The sequence below is a fragment of the Malania oleifera genome, chromosome 6, assembly GCF_029873635.1.
Source record: "Malania oleifera isolate guangnan ecotype guangnan chromosome 6, ASM2987363v1, whole genome shotgun sequence".
Lineage (NCBI taxonomy): Eukaryota > Viridiplantae > Streptophyta > Magnoliopsida > Santalales > Ximeniaceae > Malania > Malania oleifera.
Window position 1 is genome coordinate 5,978,937 of NC_080422.1, and position 22,755 is coordinate 6,001,691.

General features: G+C 37.4%; 1 protein-coding gene across 1 annotated transcript; it reads right to left on the bottom strand.

Moving 5' to 3' along the window:
• Window positions 1–15,578: 15,578 nt before the first annotated feature.
• Window positions 15,579–16,826, bottom strand: LOC131158425 (uncharacterized). Its single transcript, XM_058113286.1, has one exon. It carries the CDS (start codon window positions 16,578–16,580, stop codon window positions 15,879–15,881), a length of 702 nt encoding a protein of 233 aa, XP_057969269.1. The 5' UTR covers window positions 16,581–16,826; the 3' UTR covers window positions 15,579–15,878.
• Window positions 16,827–22,755: the final 5,929 nt, after the last annotated feature.

Below are 22,755 nucleotides of genomic sequence, written 5' to 3' on the forward strand. Positions count from 1 at the left end.
ATTGTGGACCGTCGAAAGTTCTGGAGGTAATGCAATTCTGTAGGCTACTGGACCCACTCGCTCAAATACCTCGAATGGTCTGATATACCTCGGGCTCAACTTGCCCTTCCTCCCAAATCTCATCACCCCTTTCATCGGAGCAATACGTAGAAATACTTTACCTCCCACTTCGAACTCTAACTCACGGCGGCGAACATCTGCATAACTCTTCTGCCGACTCTGAGCTGATCTAATCCTCTCCCGGATCAAACCCACCTTCTCAGATGCCTGCTGCACGAGTTCAGGTCCTAACACCTGACGTTTACTAACCTCATCTCAACACAAAGGCGACCGACACCTCCGACCATACAAAGCCTTGAACGTGCCATCCCTATACTAGACTGGAAGCTGTTATTATAAGCGAACTTTACAAGTGGCATAAACCGTATCCAGCTACCACCAAAGTCTAACACACACACTTGCAACATATCTTCATATATCTGTATCATCCTCTCCGACTATCCATCAGTCTGGGGGTGGAATGTTGTACTGAAAGTAAGCTTCATCCCCAATGCCTCCTACAAGCTCATCTAGAATCGGGAAGTAAATCTCGGATCTCGATCTAACATAATGGACACCAGTACCCCGTGCATTCTCACATCTCATGCACATATAAATCTACTAACTTACTCAACGAATAGCCAACTTTCATCGGTATGAAGTGAGCAGATTTCGTCAATCTATCCACGATCACCCAAATAGCATTCTACTTGTGAAGTATTGGCGGCAATTCGGTCACAAAATCCATGGAAATATGCTCCATTTCCACACCAGAATAGGCAAAGGCTGCAATGGCCCTACCGAGGTCTGATGTTCAACTTTCACTTGCTGACACGTTAGACACTGCTCCACGAACTGAGCAATCTGCCTCTTTATACTAGACCACCAGAAGGTCTCGCTCAAGTCCTGATACATCTTCGTACTACTAGGATGTACCGTATACATAGAACGATGTGCCTCTTCTAGAATCGTCCTTCTGATCTCATCATTGTTCAGAACACACAACCTGGTTCCAAACCTCAACACACCTCCCTCAGAGATTTTAAACTCTGTAGCCAGTCCCTGCTGTACGTTTTCCATAACCTCTGACAACTCTGCATCACTAGCCTGCGCGACTTTTATACGCTCAAACAAGGTCGGTTGGACCACCAAACCAGCAAAATTAGCCTGATTGTTAGAAAAGGTGTATTCCCAAGAGGGGGGGTGAATTGGAAATTTTAAACTTTTCTACTAGGTTAAGTCAGAAGTCAATATGATTAGGTAACCTAGGGTCTTTTTACACAATTCCAAATGTGCTGATAAATAAGATACGTGAAATTTAAATCAAGCACATCATTCATATTATAACATATACGTGCGGTAAATATAAAGTGCTGAAATATAAATAGATACACGATATGTTATCGGGGTTCGGCCAACTGTGCCTACATCCCCGCCTTTAGCTCGCAAGCCAGAGGATTCCACTAATAGCTCACTTAAGGGTGGAGCGGCACCGTTTACAACCAGGTCAAATTAACACAGGGCTGACCTCAACTTTAACCATGTCAATTAGCGGGGCTGACCTCAACCTCCACGCCTTAACAGGACAACGCACCTAGCTTTCCTAACCGGGTCTAAGCCAATCTGGGACTATTCCAGGGCTAGTCTCCCTCTTCAGGCCTGTGCCTAGATATACAACAAATGTGTATATAATCAGATGGTACAGTGATTGTGCTTTCGTGTAAAGCAGATATGTACCCAGATGCGCGCCATAATGTACACCACAATATGATTCAATATGTAAGCTCAATGTGGTCTAGATGGTTTAACTCTCAAAAGTATTTTCTATCAGTGTAATGCGTACGTGAGAGTGTCAAACAAGCAATCTTTGTATCATAAGATATTCAGCAAATAAGTTCACACAAAGATGTCGAGTCTCAAGTATTTCAATCAGCAGAGTATCTCAAGCATGTAAGTATCAATTAAATGATGTATATGCTTGGTTTGCAAAAGATGTGTAATCTTTGTATTCAGCAACTAATATGTGAGTGGAAGAATATTGCAACAAAAATCACTATCACAAACACAAATATCTTTTCACAAATATATCAATGTAAACCACACAAGATATTTGAGTATGTTTTGAAAATGATTTTGCAACCCAAAGACAAATACAAGCTTCCAAAGATATTGTAACACAAATGCAATACTCAGAAGCTTAAGCAAGTCTTCTTAGGATAGGCTTATTAGCAAAAGCCCCCTAAGAACACTTAGGTTTAGCTCTCGCAAACATCGAATCAATCAATCAAGAGAGGGAGAGCAAACCTATTTAGACTAACACTCAATCAACTTACAAAGGGTTTAATCAGTATGAGAAGGTAAGTATGAGTGTAGGCGGCTCAAATATGAGTATTATAAGATTTGAAAATTTCAGAGAATTTCTCCTAATCAAAGTGGCTAATCCATTCTAATTTTATCAAATGATCTCATATATATAGGCATAGGAGAAAATATGACCGTTGGGGACCTATTGGGTATTATTAGGGAAGTTTAATGATGTTTAAAGCATTTTAACCCTGTTTAAAAAATTTTTAACTGCGGTAAAAATCAGGGGTACCCGAGAGGTCCGGTCGACCAGAACGAGTTCGGTCGACCAAGTCTCATATGGTTCGGTCAACCAGGGGACTTTTGAACTAAGGGCTCGGTCGACCAGGAGAGGACGATTTCCCAATTTTTCGAGGTTCGGTCGACCAGGCCATTTTGAACTGGCTAGTTCGGTCGACCACACCGCTGGAAATTTTCCTGAGAACCCTCGGTCGACTAGGTAGTTGGAGTACAAAACTAGCTCGGTTGACCAGATGGTCAAAATGTTGACCTAGGGAGGTTTCAGTCGACCAGGGCTTTTTGAACTACCTGGTTCAATCGACTAGGGCCTTGGTCAACTGTTGACCCAAGCATGGTTTGGTCGACCAAGGAAAAATGAACTGTCTGGTTCGATTGACCGAAAGTGCACCAAGTGTGCATTTCGGTCCCGTTTTGAAGCATACAAACCCTATTCAAGTGCCTAACAAGCATATATGCAAATGTGTGTGTCCTAGGGTCATTTATGTCCAAAATCAAGTCACCGAAAAAGTCCGGTGTTGGTCAACCGAAGGGAAAACCTTAAGGTCTTTCTAAGGTCACTTTTATCATTCACGATTTGTTTAAGCTTATGTACTATCATACATGTGATGTGTGTGAGCTTATTACAAACCAGAGCCTTAGTTACTATTACAGACCAATCAAATGAAATATATTACAATATTAAATAGAAATTGGTCTTCAAGCTTTACTTGCTTTGTGCACATCTTGATCTTAACACTCTTAGTTCCTGCATAAAAACTCAAACACCCATTAGTTACACTGAATATTTGTCATAATCAAAACCGGGCGTGACCAATAAGGTCAACACTGATGATCATCAACCATCAACTCTATACCTGAGCTTTCCAAATCCCGTTTGATGTGACACTAAATTACAACAGCAGATACAGCCGTAGGCCCTGACTTCCGACTCAACACATCAGCTACCACATTAGCCTTTCTCGGGTGATAACTGATCGTGCAATCGTAGTCTTTAATCAATTCAAGTCACCGCATCTGCCTCATGTTCAACTCCTTCTACATGAAGAAATACTTGAGGCTCTTATGGTCAGTGAAGATCTCACACTGCACCTCGTACAGATAGTGTCGCCAGATCTTCAGTGCATACACCAAAGTAGCTAACTCCAAATCGTGCATAGGGTAGTTCTGCTCATATTCCTTCAGTTGTCGTGATGCATAAGCTACTACCTTACCCTGCTACATAAGCACACATCCCAAGCCTTTCAGAGATGCGTCGCTATAAATCACAAATCCACCATCCTCCGACGGAATGGTCAACACTGGAGCAGTAACCAGCCGGTGCTTCAACTCCTGAAAGCACTGCTTGCAATCACTGGTCCACTCAAACTAGACTCCCTTCCTGGTCAATTGTGTCAAAGGTCCAGACAGCTTAGAAAAACCCTCTACGAATTAACGATAGCTACCTGCCAGTCCCAGAAAATTTTGAACCTCTTGCACATTCTTCGGCCTTACCCAGTCGACCACAGCTTCAATCTTGCTAGGATCGACTGATATACCCAGCAACCACATGGCCTAAGAATGCAATCTGAATCAACCAAAACTCACACTTCTTCAGCTTAGCATACAACTTCTTTTCCCGCAGGATCTGTAATACTAACCTCAAATGTTTTACATGCTCTTCTATATTCCTCGAGTATACCAGAATGTCATCAATGAACACCACCACAAATCGATCCAGGTACTCATGGAAAACCCTGTTCATCAGATCCATGAACATCGTCGGTGCATTCGTCAACCCAAAAGGCATGACCAAAAACTCATAGTGGCCATATCTGGTTCAGAAAGTCATCTTCGCTACATCCTCCGATTTGACCCTCACCTGATGATATCCTGACCGCAAATTGATCTTCAAAAAGACACGCGTCCCCTGAAGCTGGTCAAAGAGATCATCTATACGAGGTAAAGGATAGTGATTCTTCACAGTTACCTTGTTAATCTCACGGTAATCAATGCACATCCGCATCGACCTATCCTTCTTCTTCACAAACAATACTGGAGCTCCCTAGGGGGAAACACTAGGTTGAATGAATCCCCTGTCTAGTAATTCCTACAATTGCTCCTTCAACTCTCGAAGTTCTGCTGAAGCCATCTAGTATGGAGCTTTAGAGATCGGTGCCTTACCAGGTAGCAACTCTATCGCAAATTCCACCCACGATCTGGAGGTAAACAGTGTAAATCATCCGGAAACACATCCGGGAATTCGCTAACTACCCGAATGTCCTCGAGTCCCAATTCATCCCACGGTGGTTCCTTCATACAAGTTAGGTACCCCTGACATCTGTCCAAGAGTAGCCTCCTCACCTGTATGCTGACAGAATCTGTGGTGCTGGATGCACACACGATCCCATGAATTCGTACTCCTGCTCCCCAGGAGGTCTGAAAACTACCACCTTCCTACGACAGTCGATGACAGCATAACTGGAGAATAACCAATCCATCCCCAGAATGACATCGAACCCCGACATGTCGTATACCACAAGATTCGCTAGTAGCAGCTTCTCCTGAATTTCCACTGGGCAGTCTACCAACATCTTCCTATAGAAAGATACACTCCCAGATGGGGTAGTAACAAAAAACACCTCATTCATGTCTTGGGTTTCAACCCCACACCGTCCCACAAAATTCACAGACACAAAGGAATGGGTGGCACCCGAATCAAACAAAACAGAAACTTTATTTGAAAGCAATAATAAGGTACCTGTCACCACGTTAACTGCATGCTCAGCGTCCGCTGGAGAAAGAAAAAATACTCTGGACGGAGTTGTATTCGTCTGAACGGCTCCCTGAGGTATCTGATTGCTCCCTCGGTTCCCACTGAATGCAGGCATGTCTTGCCTCGGTGCACGAAAATCATGAAACATGTGACCTGGCTAGCCACAGTTATAGCAGTTACCTCCAAATGACTGGCACTCACCATCATGCCATTTGTGGCATCTGGCACAACGTCCACGAGTCTGGCTCCCCTAAGAATCCTAGTGCTCGGTATTCTGGCGATAACTCGAGCCCTTACTCCTCTTCTTCTACGATCCCTGACGAGATCCTGTCTGAGAACCAGAAGGTATTGTCCTCTTCTTTGATTCCTGATCCGCTTCGTCCTCTCAGATACCAGTCTCAATCACCATGGCTTTATCCACCAACACCGAGAACTCACAAATCTGAAGCATACCCACCAGTATGCGGATATCCTTCCTTAAACCCTTCTCGAACCTCCAAGTCTTCTCATACTCGATCGAGATCATACATGGTGCAAAGCGGGATAGCTTTACGTACCGAGCCGCATACCCCTGCACCGTCAAACTCCCCTGAGTCAGCGCAGAAAACTTATCTGCCTTCGCATCATGTACTGAAGTCGGGAAGTATCTGTCAAAGAACACCTCTTTGAATTGGCTCCATGTCATTTCCTCAGGACTGGCTCTCTGCTTCTCCAGCAGACTCACCGCAGTCCACCAACTACTCACCTCCCCAGACAGCTGGAAGGTGGCATAAAGAACTCCCTGCCTATCCTTGCAGTGCAGGACCTCCAAGATCCTCTCAGTCTTCTCCATCCAATCCTTTGCTATCGTCGAGTCAGGTCCTCCAGAGAACGTCGGAGGATGCATGCATGTGAACCTCTCAATGGTGCACCCCGCAGCAACAGGAGAGCGTTTGCATCTCCTCACACTCCGCCCGATCTCCCGTAACACCTGCCTCGTCAAACCTCGAGGCACAGAAGGAGACTCATCCCTCGCAGTCTCCTCAAAGCCACTTCCCAGGTTATTATCCTTGGGCTCCATACTGCATCACAATAGGAATCGATCAGTATCCCTACAACACATATAGTCAACACAATGATCTATACTAATCGTGTTAACTACTCCCTGCCGGGTCTAGGTCTGTCCTATCACACCGACATGAAAGTCATCAATGATCTACCCTGCTTTTACTGGAATCGTCATCCCAGGAAAAACACAGAATACCTTCGACAAATCCCGGTCTAGCAACCGAACAACCCACTACCAACTCTACCCATATCCATATCCTATACTCTGGTATGTACTCACAACTAAGCCTAACCAAGTCTACAAGATCTAGTAACCTGGTTAGCTCTAATACCAAGCTGTCACGCCCCGAACCCTGAAATGGGACCTAAAGGTGAAAAATGTAATCTAACCTGTCCCTGTATCTGATAAAACATCCAAAGATACAGTACAATGGATGAGGGTCCGACCCCGTGGGGTTCCCAGACACCCTAACACATCCAAACACAATCATGTACGTAGCTGAAAAAGGTCATTCTATATATACATACATACGCAGTACCATACCAGAGTTTATACAAGAGCAGACACAATGCTCTATCAAAACGTACAAACGGGAGCCCAACACATCCCAAAATGGTAACCCACAAAAATTACAATCCTAGCACACACCTAGCGCTAAACGCGGTACACCGGCCACTACGCTCCCTACACTAGGACTCTAGTTTCGGTTACCCAAAGAACCTATAAAAATGTACGTATAGCAGGGGTGAGACACCTCTTAGTAAGGAAGAACATAGGTTATATCAGTGTGTGGCATTTGAGTGTTATCATGATACACTAACATGCATGGATCAATAGTCAAAACAATCAAAACAGTTCCAGTACTTTCACAACCCAAGCAATACAATCTGGTGTCGTCACACCCTTCGGCTCGAAGCTGGACTGTCTGGTGGTATTTCAAATCCTTCAATAAAAACCGGTGATCTGGTGGTATTTCACACCCTTCGGCTCAAAGCCGAACTGTCTGGTGATATTTCACACCCTTTGGCAAACGTCGGTGCCCCCGGTAACCTGGCATAGCATCAGCGTTGAACCGGTGTAGATCTGGTGTTCACACACCCTTCGGCTCGTAAGCCGGCCAATCTAGTGGTATTGCGCACTCTTCGGCAAAAGCCAGATTTTCAAACCTGGAACAATTCGAAACCTCGTTCCTATTTCTCCAAGATACAACATATGCATGCTCATATAACCAAACAAACCACACCCATTTGGTAATCTAAATCATGGTTTTTCCAACAAATATAGTTTAAACAAGTCAAGGCACGGACATCCCAATATCACAGTATAAATCAACATATACCCACGGTTTTCAACAAAACCAGGGATGCAGCCCGTCGCCCCCTTTTTCCCAAAACTTTAATACTGAAAAACCTATAGTGTTTCCCGTTAGATCCCCCCAAATGAGTAGCCAAAACACACACAGGACCGTGGACCGCAATTTCACCGAGTCCAATTTCAAAAATAACCAATATAAACGTAGTTCCCCTTACCTTTTCCCTGAATAACAAATCCCGAACTCCAAGGCCCCTAAACAGCGAACCGAGTTCCAAAACCTACAAATCACAGTACATAATATGTTCATAAGACCATTACCTACAAAACTACCAGATTAGAATTGAAAATCGAGCCTTACCTCGATTTTTCCCCAAAACCCAAAAATCTCCAAAACGAGATTCTGATCCATAGAAGTTGTAGAGAATCCTTCCACGATCCTCGTGGTAACTTCAGATTTCTAATTCCATTAACGATCGGCGAAGAAATCTAGAGAGAGAGAGAGTAGGGAGAGTTTTAGAGAGAGAGAGATATATCTTTGAAGTTACTTAGTGAAGAAGTAATGAAAAATCCTATTTATAGCCCTTTGACCCGGGGGAATTCTTCGACGAAATGGTGTTCTTCGATGAATCTTTCACTGACTTCGTCGACGAATTGATGGCCTCGTCGACGAATTTGAGATCGCCAGTTTTTTCGAGACTCCTCGGCTTCTCCTCATCGACGAGCCCCTGAATTTCGTCAACGAGAAGAACAAAGGCTTCTTCAACAAAATCTGGCTTCGTCGACAAAATATGCCAACGCCCAATTTGCCCCTCTCTTATTTATTTTACCCATTTATTACGGTTCGGGTTCTTACCAAAATTGTAATTTATTAAATAAAAATATTATTATTTAATAAAAAATCAATATAATAATTATTTGACACTATATTGTCCTTAGTTATTTTGATCAATTGATTATTAAGTATTAAATTGTATCGCCTCAAAATTACTGCCATTTTTTTTTTTCACCTCTGATACCATAACTATATAATCCAAAAATACATACATGCAGCAGAATCATAAATATCAAGGCAAATTACAATATACCAGAGTTATAGTGCTATCTTATATACGCATAGGTCGCTCTCCCCAAAATGCTATGATAATCTCAGGTGTACAGATACATATCCATAAACAAAAATAATTCTCTCTCATACTTACTTTCAACACTCTCTCTCAATGCCATGTTCTAGGGCGCTAGGTTTGATCCTCTCAAGGTCCTGAAATGTTAGAATAAATATTGGGAGACACCTCTCAGTAAGACGGAAAAAGTTATCATTAGTGTGAGGCGACATGAATTTAAATATCATAAAACACATTTATTTAGTCAGTAATTCAATCTAAGAAAAATTTCTAAATCTGAATTCACACACACACACACACACACACACACACACACATATATATATATATATATATATATTGATAAAACATTCTTTTCTCAAAACATGTTCAGTTTCAATAGAATACTTCCATGTAAATAATCAACATATATACCCCATCAAGAACCACTCCCGTACAGTCTCACTAACTAACATCATGCTTCCCCCCATGATAGGGTTGTGTGACCCAAAGGCTAGACTTAACCGAGCTGGCCACCACCAGGTTAAGTCAAACTTCTATTTATGCTTGTAGTACGATTAGCCTACCGCAACTGGTTCGGACCTAGAGCGGTCAACAACTCTACGCAGGCCCAATCGACTGTCATCACCTACACTACCATCCCAGGTCAGTGTGGTTGCACTCACTCCTTTAATACTGTAGCTACGGTGTCGTGCTTTTCACATCAATCGTCCACCAAGGTTCTTAATTTATATATATATATATATATATATATATATATTCACATAAATCGTCCACTAGTGTTATATAATATCAATATAACGAACTCCTCATATCCTGCCAACGTTATATTTTGGTTTCCATAATATTCACAAAATCGGTCAATATAACAAATTCCTCATTACCTGCTAATGTTATATTGTCATTTCCATATCCAACAATATAATGAACTCTTCATATCCTGCCAACGTTATATTGAGGTTTTCACAACAAAAGTATCAAAATTCCATTTTTTATAAATCAATAAATAGTCAGGTAAATCACATCTCGTATTAAAACCATCATTCTTAAGTTCAATATAATTCAACGATCGGTTAGAGCACATTTTAGTGTAAAATTCTCTTTCTCAGTTTCAATATAAATCACATATCATAATTGACATTACTGTCGTCATATCATAACTGGTAAAACCGTCATATTTACTCAATCTCTAAAACATCCTCATGCCACACAAATTTTTATCTGGTAAATTATAATATTATATCCACCCAGAAAAATATAAATTTTCTACTAAAAATATCATTTTTCACGCATGCTTAGATATTCAGAAAAGTATTTATATAATATTCCAAAGATTCCTGACATAACCTATTCTCCTTACGTGCTTGCTGAGAAAATTCCTGCGAAGATCCTAAAACACAAGCCCGTGGCTACTCGAAGCTTAAAACCATGAAATCACATTTTCTCGGTTCAATCAACTAAACCCCAGAGTTACAATTATTTTAATATTTCCTAGGCCCACTGTAACGACCTGCTTATTTAACTATTTTTTTTCCATTATAATAAAACCGATATAATAAATCTAACAGATCATAATCAACCTGAACCTGTGGGTATCAGGGATACATCAAAAACACAACACGGAAGCCTAAGCAGCAGAAAACATAAAAATTATATACATGAGATATTACCATTCAACACAATACCAGAGTTTACTACATCCATTGTATATATCCCAAAACAATCAAAATCAGTCCTAGAGTCGTCACCCAAAAATCCATCTAACCCTAGCCAAAAACTTGCCCTTCAGATAGGGTAGGACTAACGAACTCTAGCGTTGTGGAGCTTTATCCACTCTTTTATCTGGGGCTCCTGAAATGTTCATATAATTTGGGGTGAGACACCTCTCAGTAAGGGAAATAAACTAATACCAGTGTGTGACAACATGAGTATTTCCGTGTTATACATAAAACCATACATAAACATATTCAGTGAAACTGTCTGTATCATATTTGGGAAAACATATATAATCATATCATGATAGAATATACTGGATTTCCATAAACATAATTCATATCATATAATAATAATACAAAAACAATCCTGGAAGGTTAGCTGGCTAGTGTCATGTCTTACCCCCACATGACTGGATTGTGTGGCCCGAAGGTGGGACCTGACAATGGCTAGTCGACCACTGCCAAGTCAAAGCAAATGTCTATAAGTACGATGGATCTACCAGACCTCGTCTGTACACCAGAGGCACCAACACTACCACAAACCACATCGACTATCCATCCTCACGCAGCCCTATACGACAGCAATAACACTAACATCATGATGATCATGATCACATAGCTACGGTACCATGCTCATGTAAGCCTAAACTAAGTCAACCAGGTTCTGATAACTTATAACATATTTCAAATTGTGATACATTGCTAATCCATAATAATAATTGTCAAATCAATATCATCATATCACATTTCATAGCATAATATGAAAATCTTCAACCCTTACGCCGGCATTTCGTATTTTATTAATCACGGCCCGTACACTGTATCACATATCAAATAAAAGGCTTGGCCCGTACGCCTGCATATCATATCAAAGGCTCGACCCATACGCCGGCATATCATGTAAAAAGTTCGGCCCATACACCTGCATATCATGTGAGAACATCCTCAGACCATACGCCGGCATATCATGTAAGAACATCCTTAGCCCGTACACTGGTATATCATATAAAACTCTCAGCCCCTACGCCGGTATATCATATAAAAACTTTCGACCTATACGCCGATATATCATAGTAAAACTTTGTATCATTTAACATTTTCTCTTAAAAAAGTAATTCATAATAAATTATACTCATGCCACACAAAATGGGTAATACACATATTTAAAACATATCATCATTTACAGTAGTATTTCCCAAACATAATGCTAATATATATTTATTTTCCCTGAAATTAAATGTTGTAAGATTATACGTATATTTTCATAAAACAACTAACTTAATTTATCCCCTTACCTGAATTTTGAAAAGCCCCTAAAGTATAACAGTCCTACACCAGCAGGGTTCCCCGTTCAACACCCTGAAAACAACATCTGCCAGAACAAAACTTCATTATTTTCTTGACTACTACAATTTCTACAACTACAGGAAAGTTAAATATTGAATAGAAAGTCTTACCTTGAATCTGGTATGGAAATCAACTTAGCCCCATCAATGATCCACTCCAGTAGAGTTGAAGAGAACTTTCCCAAGAGTGTCATGGTGGCCTCGGATTGTCAAACCGGCAAAAGATCGGCCCGAAATCCTAGAGAGAAGGAGGGAAAATCGAAAGAAGAGAGAGAGAGGAGGGTATTTTGATTGAAAATCTGCTGAAAAGTCAAGTTTAGGACTATTTATACACTGGCCTTCGTCAACGAGGTCACGAAGGAAGTTCGTCGACGAACGCTTGTTCCTTGTCGACAAAATTTAGAGCTGTGAAATAGTCTTTCGGTAACTTCTTGTCGGCAAAATTCACCCTCGTCGACGAGCCCAATATGCCACTTCATCGACGAACGCGCTGCATTTGTTGACGAGGCCTGCTATTCCTCTTTCTTAAATTTCCATTTTCCTCCCTCTTCTATTATTTAAGTACCATAATTCCTCCGGGTCACTACACCCACACACTCCCAATAACTAATTAAATTTTTAAAAAAATTAACGAATATAATTTCATTATCATTAGCCTAGCCTTGGAATGGTGCATAGGAAACCCAAATTAAAAATCTGCTCTGATTAAAATGACGAGAATCGAAGCTAGGACCCCGTGGTGGTGTCCGATAGTCGATTTAGGTAAAAATTTGAGAAAAAATTAAGGAGAGAGAGAAAAAAAAAGAGTTTACCTTATCCCAAAAGTGGTGCCTACAACACCTTAATTATGAATCCACTCCAGTTAAAATGTTGGTGGCCGAAAATGGAACCTAGTGGTATTTTCCGTTCTTTAATCGGCCGAAAATCGAGTTCAAAATCACCTTGAGATGGTCGACCAAACTTGTAGTTTAAAATTTGCTTCGGTCGACCAAACTTATAAAAGTAGTCGACCGGCCCTTACCCTTGGTCGACCGAACCTCTTAGGTTGGCTTACTTTTTAACCGTTAATTGTCATTAATTTTTCACTTAATCTTTTCTAAAATGACGAGCGTATCCCCAACAGTCATAAATTTCCCAGAGTCTATATATACCCCTTTCATTTGTTTAATTAGCAATTTTTTCTCTTAAATTTTTTAATTAATCAAAGTTCCCCCAATTATTTTTTCATTACAAAAATCTTTATGAGGTAAATTTTATACCTTCCTAAACTCTCTTTATCACTCTTTGAAAAATCTTTTGAAAGAGAGCATTTTATTTTGTTTGGGCATTTCATTTTTTAAAATCACTTACTCTTTGGAACTTTTATTTGAAAATTAGTTTTGAAAGTAGGTTTAGAGTTCTTCCCATATTATTTCTTTGATAAATATTTTGTGGAAAAAACTCTTCGTAGCGTTTGAATCTTTGCACCTCTATTGTAAGATTTGAATGCTCAAATAGTATTCATTAGCACAAGTATCTTTGAGTTTAACTCCTAGATTCTCTAAATATTTTTATTTACAAAAATCTTTATTGGAGAACATATTTATTATTTACATATATTCATATATATTATTTACGCAAAAACTATTTGAAGAGCAAACCCTGGGTTCTCTTATACTTGTATTGAAATATATTTTTAGAAGAAAATTTTAATAGGGTCGCATCTTTGAGTATGTTATCATACATATCATTTCTCAAATATTGAAAGTATTGTTTTGAGAAAACACCCTTACTCTACTGAGCTTATTTTTATATCATATTAGAGTGCATGTTTTTTTGACATCATTGTGTACATCTTTGCTTGTATTTTCAGAAATATATTTTATATACAAAAATATTTTTATTGTATCTGTTGGGTTCAGTCTGGACTTGAATTGGGGAGTCTCAGTCCCGTAAGTGAAATCGGTTCGGTTTAGCCCGGTAAATTGAACAAGAGTGTCTCCGTCCTGTAAGGGAGACAAGTTGGGCTCAACCTTACAATTGAGTTGAGATTTACCTTACCCCGTAAAGAAAGATTGTATCAGCTTTTACTCCGCCCATTGAAGTGAGTAAGGATAGTGGAATCCTTGAAGGGTGTGTCCAAGGTGGGGACGTAGGCTGATTTGGCCAAATCTCGATAACAAATCTGTGTGTCACTCTCTCTATTTCATTTAAATTTTCGTACTTAAATTTTTATATGTGTATGCATATTTATTTACTATTACAATTATTTGCATGCACACATTTAAATTAAATGAGATATAGTGCACTCTTGTATATATGTCTGCACTCATAATTTAATTATTTTACATACACATTTATATTATGGAAATGAGATATGATATGTGGTGAATTGGCGCAAAAATTTAATTTAACTAAAAAAATTTTAAAACCCAATTTACCCCCCTTTTGGGATCACAGCAATTCTAACAATATGGATTTAATTAAACTCAAAAAATGAGTGACAATTAGATCAACTGATTGATATGAATCAATTTTTAAACTATATTTTAATTTTAAAGGTATATTTAGTCATTTAATTTGCATGCAAATTATATATAACAATTTTTGGAACAATAAAATTATTTAAGTTTGTTTGAATTATTAAATTATTTATTTTACATATATTTAATTTTTTTAAATAATAATTTAATTATATTATCATACTTATGTCAACTAACCCGAACTAATCAAGTTAGTTTACTTGATAACTAAGTGTCCAATTTATTTACGAGTTCAATTTTCATAACATATTATACTTAATTGAATAATTTTAAAAATAAATTATTTGTTAAATTAATATTATTTTTTTAAGCTATCTAATCACAAGTGAATAAAAAAAATGACAAAGTTTTCATTTTATTCACTTTTCATATATACTTATCATCGATTCATTGACTAAGGTTAATTAGTCAGAAGGTTTGTTTTCTCATTAAATTTAAACTTTAGGGAGTTTTTTGATAGTTTATAAAAGCACGGACGTCAAGTGTCATTTTCAAAAACTGAAAAATATTGAATTCTGAAAATGAGAGCTCAAAAATGTTTTTAATGAGAATATTTTTTTATGTTGCAAACCAAACAATTCTAACACTACAGAACATAAATTTCAAACCTTAAATCCAAATTTGGATGCATCTAAATAAAAATTAATATAATTTTATATTTTTTTTTATTCAAATCCAATACAAATCAAAATCAAAATCTTTCTAGTTCCTCCAAACATAAAACAAAATAGTATTTGAGAACATAATTTTATATCTTAAATTTAAATTTGAGTAGACTTTAATAAATTTTAACATAATTTTATATTATATATTATCCAAATTCAAATTGAAAGTCTGTCTGAACAAAAGAATATTCAGAAATAATTATCAGGAATATCCGAATAAATATAAATTTGACATTTTCTAAAAAGGATACCAAAGACTATTTTAGGGATAGAGAAGATTCTCTTTCTTTTCCCCTTTTTCTTCTTCCCAAAAAAAAAACAAAAAAAACAAAAAAACAAAACAAAATCTGAGATCCAAAAGAAATCAAGCTATATTCCTAGGGTTTGGGGAGGAATCACAATTCAAGAGAGAACATAAAATGAAATGCAAACAAATTCAAGCATGGCCAATATAAAACCAATCCACACCACTGTATAACACTGTATATGCGTATATACATAAGCACAAAACAAGAAGGATAAACTCAGATGAGATCATCAATGTCCATGGATATCTCAATCTGATACAAAATTATTACACAAACAGCAATCTTCCCCCAACAACACAATGAGCTAGGAAGATGGCCTAGAACTATAGATCGATGGATCGATCGAGGTATGTACACAAACACATGGTGCATCCCCTCAAGATCTTATGCCAAAATTCCCAAACTTCTTTTTTTTTTTTTATGATCGTAATCTGAATCCATACCCTAAAATCGGTTGAAGATCTCCCGAATGCGATTCAGAAATCCACCTTCTTCCTCCTCCCTCCCCCTATCTTCTCTTTCCACCACTCGAAACGGCCCCCTCCGGAACTTCCCCCACCCGAACGCCCCGTCCTCATCGTGGTGATGGTGGTGGTGGTGGTGGTGCGGGTGCGGAAATGCCGGCCTGCTATGGGGGAACCTCACTCGCCTCGCCGGGATCCGTTGCCCGTTGTCGCCGCGATACTCCACGGGTTCAAATTCCTCTCCCGATGTCAACATGTCGTCGCCGTACGGCACCTCGCGGAAGACGGGGAATCTCGTCATGTGCGGGTTAAAGTGGTGGTGGCGGCAGCGGTGGCCGATGCGGAGCGGGTGGAACGGGCGGAACGGCATCGGTCGCATCGGGCGGCGGTTGATCGGACGGAAGTTGATCAGCGTCAACGGCACTGATGTGACGGTATCGGTCAAATCGGTCTCTGATTCCGGCAGATCTTCGGCTGATTGCAGCGGTTTAGCGTCGTCGGCAGTGACGGCGTCGGGGTTCTCACTGGGAAGGAGGATTGTGGGCTTGGCGTCGGGGTCCGGGAAGGCGTTCTGCGTCTGACGACCGACGGCGTCATTCTCCAGGAAGTCGAAGGGCGTTCGGGCGTGCGAGACGGCGAAGAAGAAGAAGATAACGGCAACGGCAAAGGTGAGCCTGGCCATCGTGAAATGAGAAGACACTATGATTAGGGTTTTGGTAAAAGAGAAGCAGCGCTGGATTTATAGGGCGAAGTTGGGGTGGAGTGTTCGGGCAGGTCGGGCAGAGGGTTTTGAGGAAGAGGGAAGAGCGTGGAGAAAGGAACGGGCAGCGGGCAATGAGTACACCGACCACGTGCGAGGCAGGAGGCGAGAGGAGGTGCGGCGCCAACGTCGGAGCCGATATAGAAGGGAATGGGGTTAGCACCTAGCATTTTGATTCTGTGAGCCGTGGCTGTGCACGTCATTTCCACTATGTTGACTTTTAAATCGTTGACTGTTTTTTTTATTTATTAAATTCAATATCGATCCCAATATAATCTATTTGTCATATTGTGTATATATTTGTTTGCCCTTTTGAATGTTTGAAAGGAAGACTTTTAACATTAGACTTTAATTGTTGAAATATCTCCCATGATATTTTTTCTTTTTTGAGAGATTTTTTTTTCGGCGTATGCAATAAAAGATGATGACGAAAAGAAATGTGAAATATCAAATGTCTTAACTTTCATTGTATAGTTCAAACTTCAAACTCGTTTGCATTGATAAATAAATAATAATAATAATAATAATATATTGACCATTGGTGATTTACCCTTTGAATTGCATAACCAACAAATGTCGGTCGAAAATTCATTAGACAAGTTAATATTACTAAAAAAATGTATATTTGTTAAAAACCTATTTAATTTTAATTTATGTTGATAATTATGGGATTAGTAATTCAAAATAGTTTTTTGGTATTTAAATATAGTAAGTAATTTATTCAATTTAATAATAGAGAGAAAAACAAATTGGTGCAAGGAATGTCATAAATAGAATGCTCCCTTATCGTTGTATAACAAAATTAACTAATCATAATTTCAATAATTTTATAATGCAAATTTTCTTTAAAATTTTTTAATTATTTAAAAACCATAGATATGATGCTAATACATTAGTTTTAAAGAATTTTTTTTTTAAATATAAGGTGCCTTTTGTTACTATAAAAAATAATTAAAGAAGTTTTTATGTGACTTTTAAAAGTCTTAAGAGGAATTTGCTACATGGTAAATATTTATTGGTATAAAAATTATATATATTTTTTTATATTTATCTGTAATTTTTTGTTTTAAATCAATTGTTTTATTATTTAATTTTTGGTATTTGTATGAAAGTCAAAAAAATTTTGTACAAAAATTGAAAAACTTAAAAAAAAAAAAAAAAAAATAGGTGATTTTTTTGGTAATTTTTAAAAAATAAAAAATAATTATTTTTCAAAACCAAGGAGATCCTATAAATGGCACAGGCTGACCTTGACCAATTATTATTATTATTTTAGTTGTTGTTGTTGTTGTTAAAATATATTTTTTAAGAGAAAACAAAAAAAAATCTAAAGCAAGAAAATAGAAAGTGGAAAATGCCAATTAGAAATAATCTTTAAGGGTCTGGTTAAGAATTTTATTGAAAAATAAAAGCAAATAAAAATAAGGAAAATATTGTTTTCTACTATATTTTAACTTATATTAACATTATTGAAATTGTAGACACTCAATTTTGTTCGGGGCATTAAATAGCAAAACCTACAATCTTGGTTTTAGTTTTGATACCGTCTAGGGTCTTTACCCAGACACTATTTTTTTATTTTGCTCATTCTTACTATCCGATTCAAAAAATAAGACGAGGCAGTAGCAAAAAAGTAAAGGATAAAAGAAGACCTAAAATGTAGGCATCCCATATTTTTTATCTCATTTTAATGCATAATTTATTCTAGATGTTCTATTAATACTGAAACGCATGATTGGGCAAACTCTAGAATCAAAATAATTTGCAAAATTTTGATATGAGAATGGTTACTTCATAGGACTTAATTTTGCAATTCATGGGTCCTTTAAAGGCTTAAAACTAGAACCTCAAAACATAATCCTTAAGTATCAAACTTCAAATTTCAAAATTCCCAAACATTGCCCCAAAATTTGGAGAAAATTTGAAAGAATTTGGGGAAGGAAGAAAGAAATAAAAACAAAAAAGAATATATATATATATATATATATATATATTGAAAAATAAATAAATAAATGAAACACGTATCATCGTACGTACAGTGATAGGTGGTATCACTAGGATAGTAGGATTGCGCATTTGCGAGGCGATGTGGCGTGATCCTGACCATCCAAACTATATTTTACGAGTCCTCTAAAGACTTAAATTCAGAACCTCAAAAATAGAATCCTTAAAGTCTTAAAATTCAAATCCTAAATTCTCCAAATAGAGTGCCAAAATTTAGAGAAAATTTGAAAGAATTTGGGGAAGGAAGAAAGAAATAAAAACAAATATATATATATATATATATATATATATATATATATATATATATATATGTAACAACTTGCTTATTAAATTGATTTTTTTTTCCATATTATAATATTCTACATGCTCTGATACCATACTGAGGAGAAACTCATTTATAAACCTAAGCAGTAAGAAACATAATTCATACAAACATATCCATAAACCATTATATACAATACAAAACCAATACCAGAGTACTACCATTTTTCCCAAAATATACACATATAACTGTTTTTCAAAAATTCCCTCAACTATATTGGAATATACAAAACACTCCTAAAAAATGATACTCACTCTCTGTCAGGGTACTACAGACGTCCCTCTATTTGCGAGCCTAATCTGCTCGCCTACTTGGATCACCTGAAAAATATTTCAACACTGGAATAAGCCAACGCTCAGTAAAAAGAAAAATGTTATTACTAGTGCGTGACAAATGAGTTTTTATATGTCGTGAAATCTGTTTCATATAAACATAAATAATTGAGTACAAAAGTACAGCACAAATAATAAAGTACACCACCCCTTTTCCCTATTACTTGACATATCAGTATTATGGTTATAATTCAAAATACTTCTAATGTATATAAGTAGGATCCCCGTTTCTGTAAATTAATACGTAAGTAATAGTAACTGAAACTGTTTCCTGTGGCTATTTGTGTCATAACATGCCCCTCATGATGAGGTTGTGCGACCCGTAGGCTGGATTTACCCTGGCTGGCCAACCAGGAATAAATCACTGAACTCCGTCGGTCGACCTGCCCACCTCAACCCATATCTGGATGGGGAGCCTAACCTCTTCAAGGGCCTAGGTGGTCAACCTTACCACGTATTATCGGAATAGGTGGTTGCACTAAATAAGTAACATAGTATCAGTAGCAATGGTACCGTGCTCTGTAGCTGTAAGTCCAACAGGGTCTGATATCATATAATATTTTTCTATACATATTTATCTAATTGACCATGATTCTAAAATAATCATAATAACCATGATGCTGCAAAACGTACTGAAATCTTAATAATCATAACATGGAACTGCATATTCGTAATACTGGAATTCGTATAATCATGATACTGAGATTCGTATAATCATGGTACTAAAATCCGTAAAATCATGGTACTAAAGTTCACATCATCATAGTACTTAAGTCCGTAAAATCATGGTACTGAATTTCATAAAAATCATGAAACTACAATTCGTAAAACATATTCCCGTACTACATGCATATTCACAAGCCACACCATACTTTAATACATAATTTTTGTAAATAAATACACTGTATAATATTTAGAATTTTCCTAACATAGCATATTTCCCTTACCTTAACTTTGAAAAGCCCCTACTGTACTCTAGTCCGATACCCGCAGGGCCTCCTTTACAATACCCTGAAAATAATATTTTCCATAACTAAACATCAGTATTTTTCTGCCTACTTCATTTTCTATAACTACCAAGAAGTCAAAAACTAGATAAAAATCCTTACCCTGAATTTGGGACGAAACCCAACTTCGTTTTCCTGACGATCCGCTCCGGCAGTCTTGTAGAGAACTCCGTCAAGAGCGTCGTGGTAGCTTCGGATCGTCGATCCGACGACTGGTGAGGCCGGAATCGAAGAAAGAAGGGAGAGAGAATCGTAGGAGAGAGAGAGGCGCGGTGAAAATGAGAAATATCCCGATTTTTAGCTATTTATAGAGCCAGGTTCGTCGATGAGACACGTCACCTCGTTGACGAGCCCTTTACAAAATTCATCGACGAGACCCTGTGTTCGTCGACGAAATTCAGTGCAGCCCGAACCATCTCTCGGTATTTTCTGGTCGACGAAACCTTGTGTTCGTCGACGAAATTCTGAAGACCTTTGTTGACGAGACCCTGTGTTCGTCGACGACTCGTCAACGAAGTTGGGCAATTTCCTGAATTTATGATTATTTAATATTATCTCCAAAATGCAATGTCGTCGACGAACGCTCTGCGTTCGTCGACGAAGTCTACAACCTCCTTCTGTTTCTGTTTCTATTTTCTCTCCCTCTTTAATACTTAAAATGCTATTATTCTTCGAGTCACTATAATATATATATATATATATATATATATATATATTGAAATTTAAAAAATAAAAATAAAAGTGGGACATATGTGATGACCCAAAAATATATAAAGTACAATAATAATAAAATAATAAAAATAGTCATTAAGTTAATATCAATACAGAAGTGTTTTTCTGTAGGATCCTTGATTCCATGTTTGATGCCTAAGAAAGACCTTGTCTTAGCGAGTGCTCAGAGACCATTGCGGCTCAGTCGCTCCCTGGAGGTCGGCCTGGTCAAAATGGAATTTCATAGGATAAACAGGATAGACATTGTTTGTACACGTAAATAAGTATATATACATAAAATAGTGTTTTGACAGACATAATTTGTAGAAATACATAATAAGATGATAATAATATAGGTATCATATGTGGGGCCCACAAGACTATGTGGGGTCCACATGAGTCCCGGAGCCACAAGACACTGTTTATATACGTAAATAAGTACATAAAATAATGTTTTAACTGATATAATTTGTAGAAATATATGATAAAATAATAATAATGTAAGTATCATATGCGGGGCCCACAAGACTGTGTGGGGCCCACATGAGTCCCGAAGCCGTATGGAGGTTTACACGAGTCTCAAAGCTATTTAGAATGCATAAAATCGTATAAGAATTATTCGAGTTACGTAGGATCCATTCGGGTCTCGAAGTTGTGTGGGGCCCACAAGACCGTGTGGGGCCCACATGAGTTTTTAAAATTCAAATTTAATTCTTATTCAAAAATAAATAATAAAATAAATGATTACTAAAAATAGTTTAAAAGTAATAATAATAAGAATAATAATGATAATAATGATAAAGAAAAATAATAAAATAATAAAATAATTAATTAACTAATTGATTAATTAATTAGGTAAGTAATAAATTAAGAATTTATTTAATGGGAATGGTGGCAAGCACTCCCACATGGCCTCCATCCCCATCCCATACTCAACCCATACCTTGCCCATCCTTTGCCCATTCTTAAATTTTCAAAATTATAATTTCACCCATCTCCCCACACTTTTATAAATTCTATTTCTTCCCCAAAATTTTCCTATAAATAGGGAGCTCTCAACCTTCATTTTTCACAACAATTTTCCAAGGAAGAGAAGGATTAGTGAGTGAAAGAATTTGTGGTGGAGAGAGAATTTTTGAATAAATTCTCAATCACCCACTTTTTCCGATCTCATTTCTTAAAGATAACTATTGTGTTCGTAGCACACGGTAAAAGAAGAAGGTAAGTAAATTTGATTATGTTAGTATTTTTATTCAAAATTTATACCCGAGTTTATTTGTAAGTAAATTTTGATTATGTTAGTTCCTTTTTATTTTAAATTCATACCCGAGTTTATTTTGTACGTAAATTTTAATTATGTTACTTAGTTCCACAAAATTTCCATGAGTTTATTTTTACGCATATTTAATTATACCAGTTCTATTTTAATATACTTGCATCTATTTTTGGGTTAAGAAATGTTCCAATCCCCTCGGGTAAATTTTCAGCATTTCTTTCTATTCAAAAATAAAATTATATATATTTTTAACACAAAAATTGTGTGGCATGAGTTTATTTATATGTTGCATTTTTAAGAAAATATAAGTAAAGATGAGATTTTCACGATATTATTTTTAAATTTGCATAAATTATAATAAGATGATTTTAAAACCCCTTATGGCAACGGAAGTTCAAAGTTACAGATGCTCGGTACCGCAGCTTAAAGTTTATACGGATCAGAG